The sequence below is a fragment of the Pan paniscus genome, chromosome 10 (genome assembly GCF_029289425.2).
Source record: "Pan paniscus chromosome 10, NHGRI_mPanPan1-v2.0_pri, whole genome shotgun sequence".
Lineage (NCBI taxonomy): Eukaryota > Metazoa > Chordata > Mammalia > Primates > Hominidae > Pan > Pan paniscus.
In genome coordinates, this window is record NC_073259.2 from 76,308,300 (window position 1) to 76,323,395 (window position 15,096).

A 15,096-nucleotide genomic window follows, 5' to 3' on the forward strand; every position below is an offset into this window, starting at 1 on the left:
CATTTCCTCCTATGTACCAAGCATATTTATCATGTTATTTATCCTTAATCGTCACAACTATCCTTCAAGGTTTAATTTTGAGTTCAGAATTCCATGGGGATCCAGAGATGAGACCAGAAATTAACATGCGAAACCTCCCATGTATGTGTTTTGGTGCATTTTTATAAGGGCTCTCAAACACGGATACACTGAGAATCTCAACACCTGGGGTGAAGATGGGGGAGGGGCAGGGAAAAAAGCAGGTAGGTGTATGCATTTTAGAAAAACCACCCGTTGCAGTTCTGCGGTTGGCTCCCCAGTGTGGCTTGTGAGATATTAATTTAGACAAAAAGATCAAGCTACCAGTTTATAATATTTATTTGAGTATATACTGTATACTCAAAGCAGAAGTTATATTCAAGGTGAATAAAAATTGAATTACCTGGATATTCTGCAGAGAAATGAAAGCATATATCTACACAAAGACTTGCACACCAATACTGATAGCAGTCTTATTCATTATAATCCCAAACTGAAAACAACCCCAAAGTCCACCAGCAAGTGAATAAAGAGGCAACATGTGCACCAAAACATGGATGACTCTCAAAAATATTATGCTGAGTAAAAGCCAGGCATAAAGGATGGCTCCATTTATATAAAATTCCTGTAAACTAATTTATACCAACAGAATGCAGATTATTGGTTGCCTTGGGGACCAGGGGTGGAAGGACAGACTGACTGCAAAAGAATATGAAGAAACTTTTGGGGTGATGCAAACATAATGTATCATGATTGTGGTGTTAGTTTCACAGATGTGTACATCTATTCAAACTCACTGAGCTCTAATTTTTTTCACAACTGCAGTTTAAAGTATGCCTTAATAAAACTAATAAAAATTTGAATTAGCAATCCCAGCTCCTGAATACTAGCAAATCTCAAGGGGCAGTTGTCATGTAACTAAGACTACTCACCAACCCAAATGCATGTCTTCTGAGTTACCCTTAGTATGAGCAATTAAAACACTACTGGGCCCTCAACACTATTCTCTCCCCTGAGCCACTGAATAGGGTTTTTAACAGAAGCAGTCAATAACTGCAGAGCTAAATTGTTGCATAGAGACTGGGTTCATGACCTTGTCCCCATGAGAACTATATCCTAATCCTTCTAACACCTGATAGATCAAGTTCATGTGGTTTGATTCACTCCAGTGGGTGTACCCAGATTTTACATCTATAGCTTAGATAAAATAGACTGAGTTATGCAAAATTCCCTGCAAGCTAGCTCTAATTCCCTTCTTTACCATACATCAGTGGTCAGCCATTGAAAACTCTGTCCTAACCAACTAGACTAACCAACCTTTGAGGAAGAGGAAAATATATATCTAGAGAGGTAAGTTCCAAACCTATTTTACAATTAACATGCCTCAGTTCAGATATGTATAGAAGCCAATTTGTGTTCTAAAGTCCACTTATACTGTAATTTCAAACTTTTATTTTCATATTTAATGCCTTAGTAGCCTTTAATGAACAAACTAGTTTAAAGGTCAGTGGAAGATAGGCAAATATTTGTATGCCTACAGTTCTTTAAAACTTCATGATAATGTAAGATCTTTAACAAACTTATTGTGAACCAACGATTTGCAAATGCACTTTTGACCAATTATCACTTTAGAACAGATTGTTCACTTGTTTTCTAACCAATAAGCATGAATATTCTGTATATTTTAGCTTCAGTGCTTTCTATGTATTACTGTAAAGATTTTATGTAATATAGTTGTAAAATCCATATTTTTTAGAAACTTAAATTTATCATGATTTGCAAGATAAACAGTATGACAACAGAACATGTCCCATGAGTGAAGAAATATATTTAAAAAGTTTTGTGTTAAATTTCTGTAAATGAGTCTGCCTTGGAAATTCTTTGTCCCACATTTGTGAGAAAATATCACAGACTTGGCTCCATTCCATTCTGACAGCTGCAAAACAAGTATAACTGTTCATTAACCTGTTAGGAGTAGAATTCTTCTACAAGATAATTATTTGTTCCATGTAATAACTTTCTGGAGAAGCCAAACGCACTTGATCCATTTTTATTTCAAAATGTCTACAAAGTTTTAATTCTCCATTATACAGGTAATTTTTCAAAATCTAGACATTATTCAAATGTAAGCCAAAGTCCTTACACAAATAGAATACACTCAAAGATCAAAAATATACATATCTTTCAGCAAACTTTGTTACATAAATAAGAAAAATATATACAGCTGGTGTTTTCAAAGCACAATTATCTTAACACTGCAAACATGTATAGAAGGAACTAAAATAAAAAGAAACACTACAGCAAAGGTTAAAGGAACAACAAATTCATTTTACAACATCATCAATTATAAAGATACATATATCAAATCTTAGGGGAATATATACTTCACACTGGGATCTTAACTTTTACTTCACTTTGTTTATTTTTTTAGAATACTCTCTGGATAGGTGAAAATCTATCCATGACACCTATTACAAAAGTTACATGTGAAGAATTCAATAATCTAGGTCTTTGTACCCTGGGATAGATGTAAAAAGAATTCTTTAAAAGTTAAATTTGTATAAGCCTATGTTAACAATTTCCAAGTAAACTGTTCTATTGGAAATTAAATATTTCAAAGTAGAAAATGTTAGGAAAAACTTCACTCAAAAAATTTTAACACAGTAAGCAATAAAGAAAAATTATGCCAATGTTTCCTTAGATAAAGGCAACTCAGCTAAGTTTATGTTTTACCCCAGAAATTCTCCTTCCTTTTCTTAGCTCGTGCCAGAGTTTGAAAAGCCCGGAGACTAGAAGCTGCAGAGCGAGCAGAAATCTCAGACAATCTGTCCTCATCTGCAATGAAAAAATCCCGAGATTATATTCATTGCCAAAAATATCTATTAAATAAACATTATGTTTTATATAACAGAAAATTAAAAGCATCAAACTGTGTTATCAATGTCAAGTTAGTCAGGAAAAAAAGTAATCTACTGAAATGTAAGATACTAACACTCTCATGATACCTCACAATAGTTTTCCAGGTTTATCATATATAGAAATTAAACCTTTTAATCTTAAAATTTAACGTTAAATTTTTTTCCTTCTTGAAATCCCGTCATTAACAGAGCACACGGCCTATGATTTCAGTATTACTTGAAAATAATTCATCATAATACTGTTTTATCCTACTTTAAAAAGCACAGCTATTCTGAGCAAAAAGCTTTTCTAAACTTTTTAAAAACAAAATGCCATACCTTAACATGGCATTTACATCACATTTCTAAAATAATCTCACTAAATGTAGAAATAATTTTTGATTTTAATATGCTACCCTTCCTTAATACTGAAATTCCTCATTCTGAGTAAGCAAATCTTTTATAAGGTTATTTATAGACACTATTCTTCCATTAGAAAAAAGGACTGGATTCAAAGTTGCCAGACATTTGCATTTCAAAACATACAACTTGATTTCTAGCTCAACGAATTATAACAAAAAGTCCTAAACCTGCTAAACGGAAAGAAAGTCTTTAATGTATGATACAGAGTATGAAATTTAAATTTACTTCCAATTCAAACTTTATAAGTTCAGTAATTCCATACTTCTTAGGATGAATTAAAATAGTGATTCAATTATTCATATTGAATTCAAGTCTCCTGCCACTATTATAAGCAAATAAATGTCAGAATAAAAACTACAAAAGGCTGGGCATGGTGGCTCACGCCTGTAATCCCAGCACTTTGGGAGGCCAAGGCGGGCGGATCACAAGGTCAGGAGTTTGAGACCATCCTGGCCAACATGGTGAAACCCCATCTCTACTAAAAATACAAAAATTAGCCAGGTGTGGTAGCGGATGCCTGTAATCCCAGCTATTTGGGAGGCTGAGGCAGGAGAATCACTTGAACCCGGGAGGCAGAGGCTGCAGTGAGCCGAGATCATGCCACTGCACTCCAGCCTGGCGACAGAGCGAGACTCCGTCTCAAAAACAAAACAAAACGAAACAGCAAAAAAGAATAATGTCAATTTTCTCTAATCATGTATTTGTTTGACCATGGAAAATTGACAAAAATATATAGGCATTTTTTTAAAAGATGGATGTTAACACTAGGCCAAATTCCTGAGCCCCCAGCTAGACAAGGTGGAAACAGAGAAAGAACACTGACCTCAGCTGTGATGTCAGGCACAATCTCTTATTGTATGTTTGCCCTAGAACAGTTTTTTACCACTTTACTCCCAGCTTACTCATTTGTAAATGGGGGTAATTTCACTCCCCCTCACAGGGTTTCAAGGATCTAATGAAAAATCTGTGGAAGTACTTCATAAGCTATAAAGTGCTAATCAAATGTAAAGCCATTATACTCTCATAGACTAGAACTCAAACTTTTATGTTATGTGACTACTGAAATACCTTCATCATTAAAGGCTTCATGTTGAGGTAACTGCAAATTGTTCATCCTTGCTTTTCCCACTTAAAAAAAAAAGGCAGAAGAAATTATCCTTCAAAAGCTACTGAACAGCTTATCTCAATTATATACTAAACTGTTAGTAAAAGTAGGCTGTCAGAAATTTTATTAATTATCAAACCTACATGTGAGTAAAGGTTTAAGAAATGAAAAAGATTTTATTAATTAATTTTATATCTTAATAGAAATTACCATAAAAGGGCCATTCATAATTTATAATGCACTTAGCAAGCATGTAAACAAACTATGGATAACTTCCTAATATTCTTTCCAATGATAATATTGATCTATTCTAACTTTAAAGAAACGTAGTAGGCTTCTGATTAGAGATGGTAAATTAAATACACGCATTTACAAGAAGAACAAACTCATAGGACAAAGAGAATGGGAGCAAATAAGACAGCAAGAAACTTTTTGGAACATGGAAAGCAAATGGAAGAGCAGTGAGTGTATAACTATACCCAAGTAAGTGGAAGTTTAAGCCAGCAGAAGAGTGAAACCAAGAAACAACCAACTTGTTCCCCTGATGGCTCTGGGTTTGGGCGTACTGAGTACCACTGAAAGTTGGAGTGAAGGGAAGACTGAACCAGGAAGCTGGCTAAATATGTTTTTACAAAAATAGTTAATATGCCAGGTCCTCCTTTAAATTTGCACAGCTGGGTAGTTCCCTCTTTCCCAAAGAGGCATGGAAGTTTCGTCTCTAAAAGTTTACCAGAGATACTTTGACTGAAGGATACCAGGTTCAACTGTGGGCAGGGGTACTGTATTCAAAACAGAGGCATTATATGTATCATTTACCTCTTCAAAGAGATAAAACATTCCATTCATGAAATAAGAATGGGATGCTGTATAAAAGCAATATGCAATGTTCAAAAATTCTTAGAAATTAAAAAGAGCAAAAATCTTTTTAAAAAACTAACAGACGGCATGTGGAGAGTCAAAGAGCAGACCCACCTAACCCAGCCCCTGCCTGGCTGTGCCCCTCCACAGCTTAACAAAAACGACATAAACTTTTGGGAGTTTTATAACCCTGCCCAGGTGTGAGAAGCCAGAATACCTCCCCTGGGCAACACAGGGCAAGCTCAAATACCACTGCTACTACTGCAGCTGGTGCTCTTTTGCAAGCAGCACCTCCTGATTAGAGGCCAACTGACACAGTCCATTATATCATCTCTAGATAGAATAACGCTGTGCCCAGAAAACCAGTGCCTGACCTCAGCTATCACCACTGCCTGCAACACCCTAGCTGACCAGTGGTCCTGAATCTGTCTACGTGACAAGTTCACAACTATTATAACCAACATGCAAGAAAGCCAGCACCCTAAGCCTATCTACAACCAAGGAATCTCAGGAGTCCCAGATCTTTCCACTGGTGGGAAGTTTCTTTCAGCAGAGACACAATTGCAGTGCTAGGCTCAGCAGGGAGTCTACCCCATCACCCCAACAGTCAGGCAAGCTTAGTGCTCATGAAGGGTCTTGGAGAAGGGGTCTTATTTCCCCTTGTCCACCACTGCAGACACAGCTGGGACTTCTCCCACATGACTCGGTATGAGTGTGCCTATAGACAGCCTTCCTGGAACACTTTAGGGTGACCGCTTCCCCACAGGAGGAGCACTCCCCAGATGCAGGCTTGCATGAGAGGCAGAGTCACAATTCCTATCTACTTGGATAGCATTCTCACCCTTCACCCTGATAAGACCTCACTGCATTTAACTGAGAGCTCCCCCAGCCACCTTCATCAAGGCTGGGACCTGTGCCCACCAGTGGGTATTGCATTCACCCACCTACCTTAGCCACAGTAAGTTCTTACCCAGGGATACCTCCCCTAATGGCCTGAAGCCTGAACTATCAACTCAGTAAACAAAATACTGGAGAAAAATTAAATAAATGAAAAAGTACACACCACAGGGGAATGAGATAAGCTTCAAGAGACCTCTGCCATTCCAACCCCACAGGAGACAGCGAACTTGCCAACACGCTGAGTACACGGCTACTACAACCAGCAACTGAGGAAGCCATCATACAAAGACTCTCTATAACCAAAGAACTTATAAAGACTCTTCACCCCTAAAAGCACCAAGAACCAAATTAAACTATAACAAATTATAATCATTAAGGTCACATTCTTAAGAGGGGAAAAAAATTGTTAAAAAAACACACATAGTCAAATCAAAAATAAATTTGAGAACAATTAGAATAGTCTACCCAAAAAAGAAGGAACCAGAAAGTAATTCTAGTAATATGACAAAACAAGGTTCTATAACACCCTCAAAAGATCACACTCACTCTCCAGTAACTGATCCAAACCAAGATGAAATCTTTGAAATACCAGATAACAAATTCAGAAGGTTGATGACTAAGCTACTCAAGGAGCTACCAGAGAAAGGTGAAAACCAACATAAAGAAATTTTTAAAAAATTCAGGATATGAATGAAAAATTTCCCAGAGAGATAGATATCATAAAGAAAATGCAATCAGAACATCTGGAAATAAAAAACACACTTAGAGAAATACAAAACGTAGTGGAAAGTTTCAAAAATAGACTAGAACAAGTAGAAGATAGCTGCATGCCAGGTCCAAGAGGGAGGAAAAAGCAGAAAAAAGAATTTCAGAGCTCAAAGACAAGGCTTTCGAATTAACCCAATCAAACAAAAATAAAGAAAAAAGAATCAAATGAAATGAACAAAGTCTCCAAGAAATATAGGATTATGTAAACAACCAAATGTAAGAATAAATGGTGATACTGAGGGAGAAGAAAAGGCTAAAAGTTTGGAAAATTCCTTTGAGGGAATAATTGAGGAAAACTTCCCTGGCCTTGCTAGAGATTTAAATATCCAAATACAAGAAGCTCAATGAACTCTTAGGAACTTCATTGCAAAAAGATCATCACCAAGGCACATAGTCATCAGGTTATCTAAAGTCAACATGAATGAAAGAATTCTAACAGTTGTGAGGCAAAAAGCATCAGGTAACTTACAAAAGAAGAACAACTAGACTAACAACAGACTTCCCAGCAGAAACCTTACAAGGCAGAAGGCATTGGGGTCCTATCTTTAGCCTCCTTAAACAGAACACCTATCAGCCAAGAATTTTGTTAGTTTAGCAAAACTAAGTTTCATAAATGAAGGAGAAATAAAGTCTTTTTCAGACAAACAAATGCTGAGGAATTTGTCACTACCAGACCAGCACTACAAGAAATGCTAAGTAGGAGTTCTAAATTTTGAAACAAAAGCTTGATATGCAACAAAACAGAACCTCTGAAAGCTTAAAACTCACAGGGCCTATAAAACAACACAACGGAAAAAACAAAGTATCTAAGTAACAACTAACATAGTGAATAGAACAGTACCTCACGTCTCAATATTAACATTGAACGTAAATGGCCTAAATGCTCCATTTAAAAGATATGGAATGGCAGAATGGATTAAAAACCACAAACCAAATATCTAATGCACAAAGATTCATATAAACTCAAGGTAAAGGGGTAGGAAAAGATATTCCATGCAAATGGAAACCAAAAGCAAGCAGGGGTCTTATATCAGGCAAAACAGACTTTAAAGCAACAACTATTTAAAAAAAGACAAAGGTCATCATATAACGATAAAAAGGTCAGTCCAACAAGAAGGTATTACAGTCAGTCCTACATTTATATGCACCTAACACTGGAGTTCCCACATTCATAAAACAATTACTACTAGACCTGAGAAATGAAGTAGACAGCGACATAATAATAGCGAGTGACTTCAATACTCCACTGACAGCACTAGACAGATCGTTAAGACAGAAAGTCAACGAAGAAACAATGGACTTAAACAATACTCTAGAACAAATGGACTTAACAGATATTTACAAAACATTCTACCCAACAATTGTAGAATATACATTCTTCTCATCATTTCACATGGAACATTTTCCAAAACAGACCACATGACAAGCCACAAAACAAGTCTCAATAAATTTAAGAAAATCATACCAATTATCTTCTCAGACCACAGTGGAATAAAACTAGAAATCAACTCCAAAAGGAATCCTCAAAACTATACAAATACATAGAAATTAAATAATCTGCTCTTGAATGATTTTAGGGTTAACAATGAAATCAAGATGGAAATTCAAAAATTCTTTGAAATGAGTAACAGTGACACAAGTTATCAAAACCTCTGGGATACAGCAAAAGCAATGCTAAAAGTTTATAGCATTAAATGCCTACCTTAAAAAGTCTGAAAGAGCACAAACTGACAACCTAGTATCACACCTCAAGGAACTAGAGAAACAGGAACACCACGGCATACTAATCCACCATTAAAAGGAATGAAATAATGTCTTTTGCAGCAACTAAGATGGAGGTGGAGGTCATTATTCTAAATTAAGTAACTCAGGTATGAAAAATCAAATACTGCATGTTCTCACTTATCAGTGGGAGCTAAGCTATGAGGACACAAAGACATACAGAGTGATACGATAGACTGTGGGGACTTGGGGTGGGGGAAGGGATAAAAGTCTACATGTTGGGTACAGTGTACACTGCTTGGGTAACAGGTGCATTAAAATCCAGAATTCACCACTATAGAATACATCCATGTAACCAAAACTACCTGTACCCCAAAAGCTATTGAAATAAAAATTTTAAAAAACACAAAAGATAGAAGATAAAAATTAGTAACGCTTTCAAATTTAAAGACAGAGATGGAAAACAGGAGAGGTAAGATAAAAAATAAAATCATGTCCAACATCTGAATAGGAGCCCTAGAAAGAGGAAACAGAGAAAAGAGAGAAATTTTTTTTTTTTGGCCTCCCAGACTTAAGCAATTCTCATGCCTTAGCCTCCCAAGTAGCTGGAATTACAGGTGTGCACTGACACACCCAGCTAATTTTTTTGTAATAGAGACAGGGTTTCATCATGTGACCCAGGCTGGTCTCAAATTCCTGGCCTCAAATGATCTGCCTGCCTTGGCCTCCCAAAGTGGCTGGGATTACAAACATGAGCCACTGAGCCTGGCCAGGAGAGGAAATTTTTGACTGAATAATTCAAGAAAATGTTCCAGAAGTGAGAATTTTCCAGATTGAAAGGTCTATGGAGTACCAGCAAAATGAATAAAAAAAAAATACTCCCTCAGAGGCACATCATAAAATTTCAGAACATTAGATATGAAGAGAAGATCCCAAAAGCTGCCAGAAAGAAAACACCACACATAGAAGATCCAGAATAAAAGGAGCATCTGACTTCTTAACATTAACGATGGAAGCCAGAAAAGAGCTGAGCAATGCCTACTAACACTAAAGGAAAGTCATTTCTGACTGTGAATTCTACACCCAGGCAACATTTGGCAATGTCTGGAGACATTTTTGGTTGTCACATCCAGAGAAGAGGTGCTACTGTCATCTATCTAGTGGATTCCCTGTATGTGTATGAATAAGAACTTGAGAGATATCTCACACATATATAACAGCAAAAAGTGAACTTAGGTGCAGCACAATTGGTCCCAAGGAGGGAGTTTTCCTATTTAAAGAAATTTTATTAATACATTAACCAAAAATACTAAATAACTGATTTATTAACATAAAATGCATTCTTAGCCTTTGTACCTATCAGTATAACACTTTATTTTAAAAGACAAAAAATTAAAACCAAAATAATTACCATTGTGCTGAAACTCTGGATCTCTAAGAGAGCCCTGAATTCGTCGAGAGGGATGCCAGTAGGATGGAACATGTGGTGGAGAAGGCAACTGTCCAGGGGGATTTGTTGGGTATTTTGGAATTTTTGAAACTGGAAGAGTTGCCTCAGCAAATTTGTGGATATTGTCTTCAGAATCTTCCCGCAAAGGCAGAGGATCAACTGTTTTTATACCAGCAGCTGGAGAAGTCAGTAGGGATACAGCACGACCTTCTTTCTAAATGACAAAAAAAAAAAAAAAAAAAAAAAGATGCCTATGTGTAGATATGTAAATAAATAAGCCAAACATTTAAATGCAAAAAACATAACCAAAAAGCAGAAGGAGAAATATGAGAGAATTTATGCAACCTCTATGTGGGGAAGATATGATATAGACAAACAGACCTGGCTATATAAACAAAATACGTAGACATTTTAAAAATTAAAAGAAAAATGCAGAACTTGGAAAAAATACAACTTTTATGACTGACAATGAATTATCATTGCTGCATAAGTATTTCTTTAAAAACAGTAAGAAAAATATAAACCTAATTAAAAAGTAGAAAAAGGATATGAATAAGCAATTCATATAATGTACACACAAATCACAAACAGCAAACGTATTCTTCCTTATTAATGATCAAATAATTATAAAATGAAAGCACTGAGATATTAATTTTTCACGTACCAAATTTGAAAAATTAATTTTTAAAAGCACAATGATACCAGAGCTGGCAAGGATGTAGAGAAACTGGCAACCTCATAGACTGCTATTGGGAGTACAATCTTTCTGGGGGGCTGGCAAAACATAGCAGAAGCCTTAAAATTTAGCATTCTTTGACTTCTTTGACTACACAATAATACTTGGGGAGTAGTTACAAACACAAAATAATATAAACAAAAATGTAGCTACAGATGGATTTCTTTACAGTATTTCTTCAAAACAGACTAAGAAATAACAATAGAAATTTGAATAAAAATTAGATTTTAACAATAAGCATCTGGTTTTAAAAAACTGTGGTGTAACTATAGATTGCACATGTCTCCATAAAAATAAGATTATGAATATTTCATGATGTGAAAATATGTTAACAGTGCTAAAAATAGATTATAAAACCTTTCTACACTATGATAAATAAATAACCAAATATACTAACACATATATACCTAAATACCTCAAAAATTTAACAGTGGATGTCCCTGAACAGTACATGTGAGATATTTACCTTCTTTTTTAGTTTGGTCAGTATTTGCTGTTTTCCACAATGACTATGTATCACTGTCCTAAAAGTCACGAACAATTTTACTTTTTAAAAGAAGGCAGCTAGCTGGACACACTGGCTCATGCCTGTAATCCTAGCAATTTGGGATACTTGGGTGGCCAAGGCACAAGAATTGCTCGAGCTGGGGAGGCAGAGATTGCAGTGAGCCATGATTGCATCACTGCACTCCAGCCAGGAAACGGAGAGAGACTGTCTCAAAAAATAAAAATAAAAATGGTCCAGGTGCAGTGGCTCATGCCTGTAATCCTAGCACTTTGGGAGGCCGAGACGGGAGGATCACTTTAGGCCAGGAGTTTGACCAGCCTGGTCAACACGGTGAGACCCCATCTCTATTTATTTTTTAAAAAATTTAAATTAAATTAAAAACAAAACAAGGCAAACCAGTAAAATCAAATACAGTTCCAAACTTTCCTGATTATTTCTTGTAATTGTTGCCTTCACTTATTATCTTTGATTCTATCAATGTAACATTCAAAACATTGCTTTCTAAACTTAGATATCATTTTCTGTGATTGCAGAGCTTATTGCTTCAAACTGGCCTAGGGCTGTTAGTCTCAACCAATAAACATATTTCAAATCAATATGAAGGATAAAACCACAAATCTTCCACTTGCTTTCCTTTTTAAACAAGTATCACTTAGTACAATACAAATAATTCCAAAGAGAAATTGTTCTTTTTTTTTCCTTTTTCTATATATATGAACAAAATTTGTGATCTCTGTAAAACTGGTTTTACAATTGCTGAAAACACCGGAAAGAAACCTGTAAAATAAAAGACATGGGGTTCCCAGGTTTAACGTAACTGATTCTGCGATCTGTTTTTGAGCCTAAATCCTCAAAAGGCCAATAGGCCTCACTGCTCTACTCAGCCCTGTGTACAGCAGTTCTCCACTGAGGAGCCACAGTGACTTGATTTGCCCTGTGAATCATACCCTATTTGCTTTGTTGCTTCTGATATTCCAGAGGTTTCCCAGTGACATCAGAATAACATCCAAGAGAATAAACCCCACTCGATTATAATGAATTATCTTTTTGATGTGCTGCTGGATTCAGTCTGATAGTATTTTGTTGAGGATTTTTGTGTCTACCTTCATCAGGAATATTGGTCTACAGTTTTCTTTTTTTGTTGTTGTGTCCTTGCCAGATTTTGGTATCAGGATGATACTGGTTTCATAGAATGTGTTAAGGAGAAATCCTTTCTCTTTGATTTTGGGGAATAGTTTTAGCACATAAACAGAATTAAAAACAAAAACCATATGATCATCTCAATACATGTAGAAAAAGCATTTGATAAAGTCCAATATCCCTTCATGATAAAAATCCTCAACAAAGTAGGCAATGAAGGAACATACCTCTCAAAATAATAAGAGCCATCTATGACAAACCCACAGCCAATATCATACTGAATGGGCAAAGGTGAAAGCATCCCCCCTAAGAACAAGACAAGGATGCCCACTCTCACCACCTCTATTCAACATAGTACTGAAGTCCTACCCAGAGCAATCGGGCAAGAAAAAGAAACAAAAGGCATCTAAATAGAAAAAGAGGAAGTCAAATTATCTCTGTTCACTCACAATATGATTCTAAACCTAAAAAAACCCTAACAATCCCTCCAAAAGACCTGATAAATGACGTTAGTAAAGTTTCAGGATACAAAAATTAACGTGCAAAAATCAGTAGCATTTCTACACACCAATAATTCAAGCTAACAACCAAATCAAGGATACAGTCCTGTTACAATGGCCCCCCAAAAATAAAGTACCTAGGAACACAGCTAACCAAGGAGGTGAAAGATCTCCCCATGAACTACAAAACACTGCTGAACGAAATTATAGATGACATAAACAAATGGAAAAGCATTCCACGCCCATGGATTGGAAGAATCGATATTGTTAAAATTGCCATACTGTCTAAAGTAACTTACAGATTCAATGCAATTCCTATCGAATTACCAATGTCATTTTTCACAGAATTAGAAAAAGCAGTTCTAAAATTCATAAGGAAGCAAAAAAAAAAAGGGCCCAAAGCAATCCTAAGCAAAAAAAAAAAAAAAAAGAAAAAAAAAAGAACAAAGCTGGAGGCATTACATTACTTGACTTCAACCTATTACTATAAAGTTACAGCAACCACAACATCATGGTACTGGTAAACAAACAGACAGACTAATGGAACAGAAAAGAGAACTCAGAAATAAAGCCATACACCTACAGCTATCTGATCTTTAACAAAGATGACCAAAAAAAATGAACAATGGAAAAAGGACACCCTATTCAATAAATGGTGCTGGGAAAACTGGCTGGCCATATGTAGAAGAATGAAATTGGACCCCTATCTCTCACCATATACAAAAATTAACTCAAGATGGATTAAAGACTTAAATGTAAGACCTCAAAGTACAAAAATCCTAGAAGAAACCCTAGAAAAAACTCTTCTGGACATTGGCTAAGGTAAGGAATTTATGACTAAGTACTCAAAAACAAATGTAACAAAAACAAATTGACAATTGGGACTTTTGCACAGCAAAAGAAACTATCAACAGAGTAAACGGACATCTTACAGAATGGGAGAAAATATTTGCAAACTACATATCTGACAACAGACTAATATCCAGAATCTATAAGGAACTTAACAAGAAAAAAACAACTCCATTAAAAAGGGGGCAAAGGACATGAACAGACACTTCTTAAAAGAAGACAAAGCAGCCAACAAACATGAAAGAATGCTCAACATTGCTAATCACCAGAGAGATGCAAATCAAAACCATAATGAGATATCATCTCACACCAGTCAGAATGACTATTACCAAAAAGTCAAAAAATAACAGATGTTGGCAAGGATGCAGAGAAAAGGAAACGCAACCCCTTTGGAAAGCAATATGAAAATTTCTCAAACAACTAAAATTAGAACTACCATTCAACCCAGCAATCTCACTACTGAGTATCTACCCAAAGGAAATCATTCTATGAAAAAGACCTGCACTCATAGGTTTATTCCAGCACTATTCACATTAGCAAACTCATGGAATCAGCCTAGGTGCCCATCAATAGTGGATTAGATAAAGAAAATGTAGTACATATACACACCGTAGAATACTGTGCAGCCATAAAAAAGAATGAAATCATGTCCACTGCAACAACATGGATGCAGCTGGAGGCCATTATTCTAAGTGAATTAACACAGAAACATAAAGTCAAATACTGCATATTCTCATTTATAAGTGGGAGCTAAACAAGAGTACACACAACATAAAGATGGAAACAGACACTAGCAACTACAAAAGGGGGAGAAGAGGGTGGGGTGCAAGAGTTGAAAACCTACCTATTGGGTACAATGTTCACTATTTGGGTGATGGGTTCAATAGAAGCCCAAACCCCAGCATTACACAATATACCAATGTAACAAACTTGGACATGAACGCTCTGAATCTAAAATAAAATTCAGGCTGGGCACAGTGGCTCAAGCCTGTAATCATCCTACCACTTTGGGAGGCCAAGAAGGGAGGACTGCTTGAACCCAGGAGTTTGAGAACAGCCTGGCAACACAGCGAGACCCCCAACTCTACAAAAAATTTTTTTAAAAAATTAGCCAGGCATGGTGGCACATATCTGTGGTCCCAGCTACTCAGGAGGCTGAGGTGGGAGGATTGCCTAAGCCCAGAAGGTTGGGGCTACAATGAGCCATGATTGCACCACTGCA

At 36.1% G+C, this 15,096-nt stretch overlaps 1 protein-coding gene across 9 annotated transcripts in view; it reads right to left on the reverse strand.

Moving 5' to 3' along the window:
* Positions 1–2,052: 2,052 nt before the first annotated feature.
* The window catches only part of MDM1 (Mdm1 nuclear protein), a 38,290-nt gene continuing 25,246 nt past the window's right edge, over positions 2,053–15,096 (reverse strand). For 7 of the 9 annotated variants that reach the window (XM_055095877.1, XM_003808710.4, XM_003808708.4 and 4 more), the window contains 3 exons: positions 10,103–10,355; positions 4,407–4,466; positions 2,053–2,853 (listed from right to left, as the gene is read on the reverse strand). In XM_055095877.1, the coding sequence (XP_054951852.1) occupies positions 2,741–2,853; positions 4,407–4,466; positions 10,103–10,355 (426 nt within the window). In that variant the 3' untranslated portion in view covers positions 2,053–2,740. The remainder of the gene's footprint in view (positions 2,854–4,406; positions 4,467–10,102; positions 10,356–15,096) is intronic. The other 2 variants (XM_055095876.1, XM_034936198.2) reach the window with 1 other exon arrangement.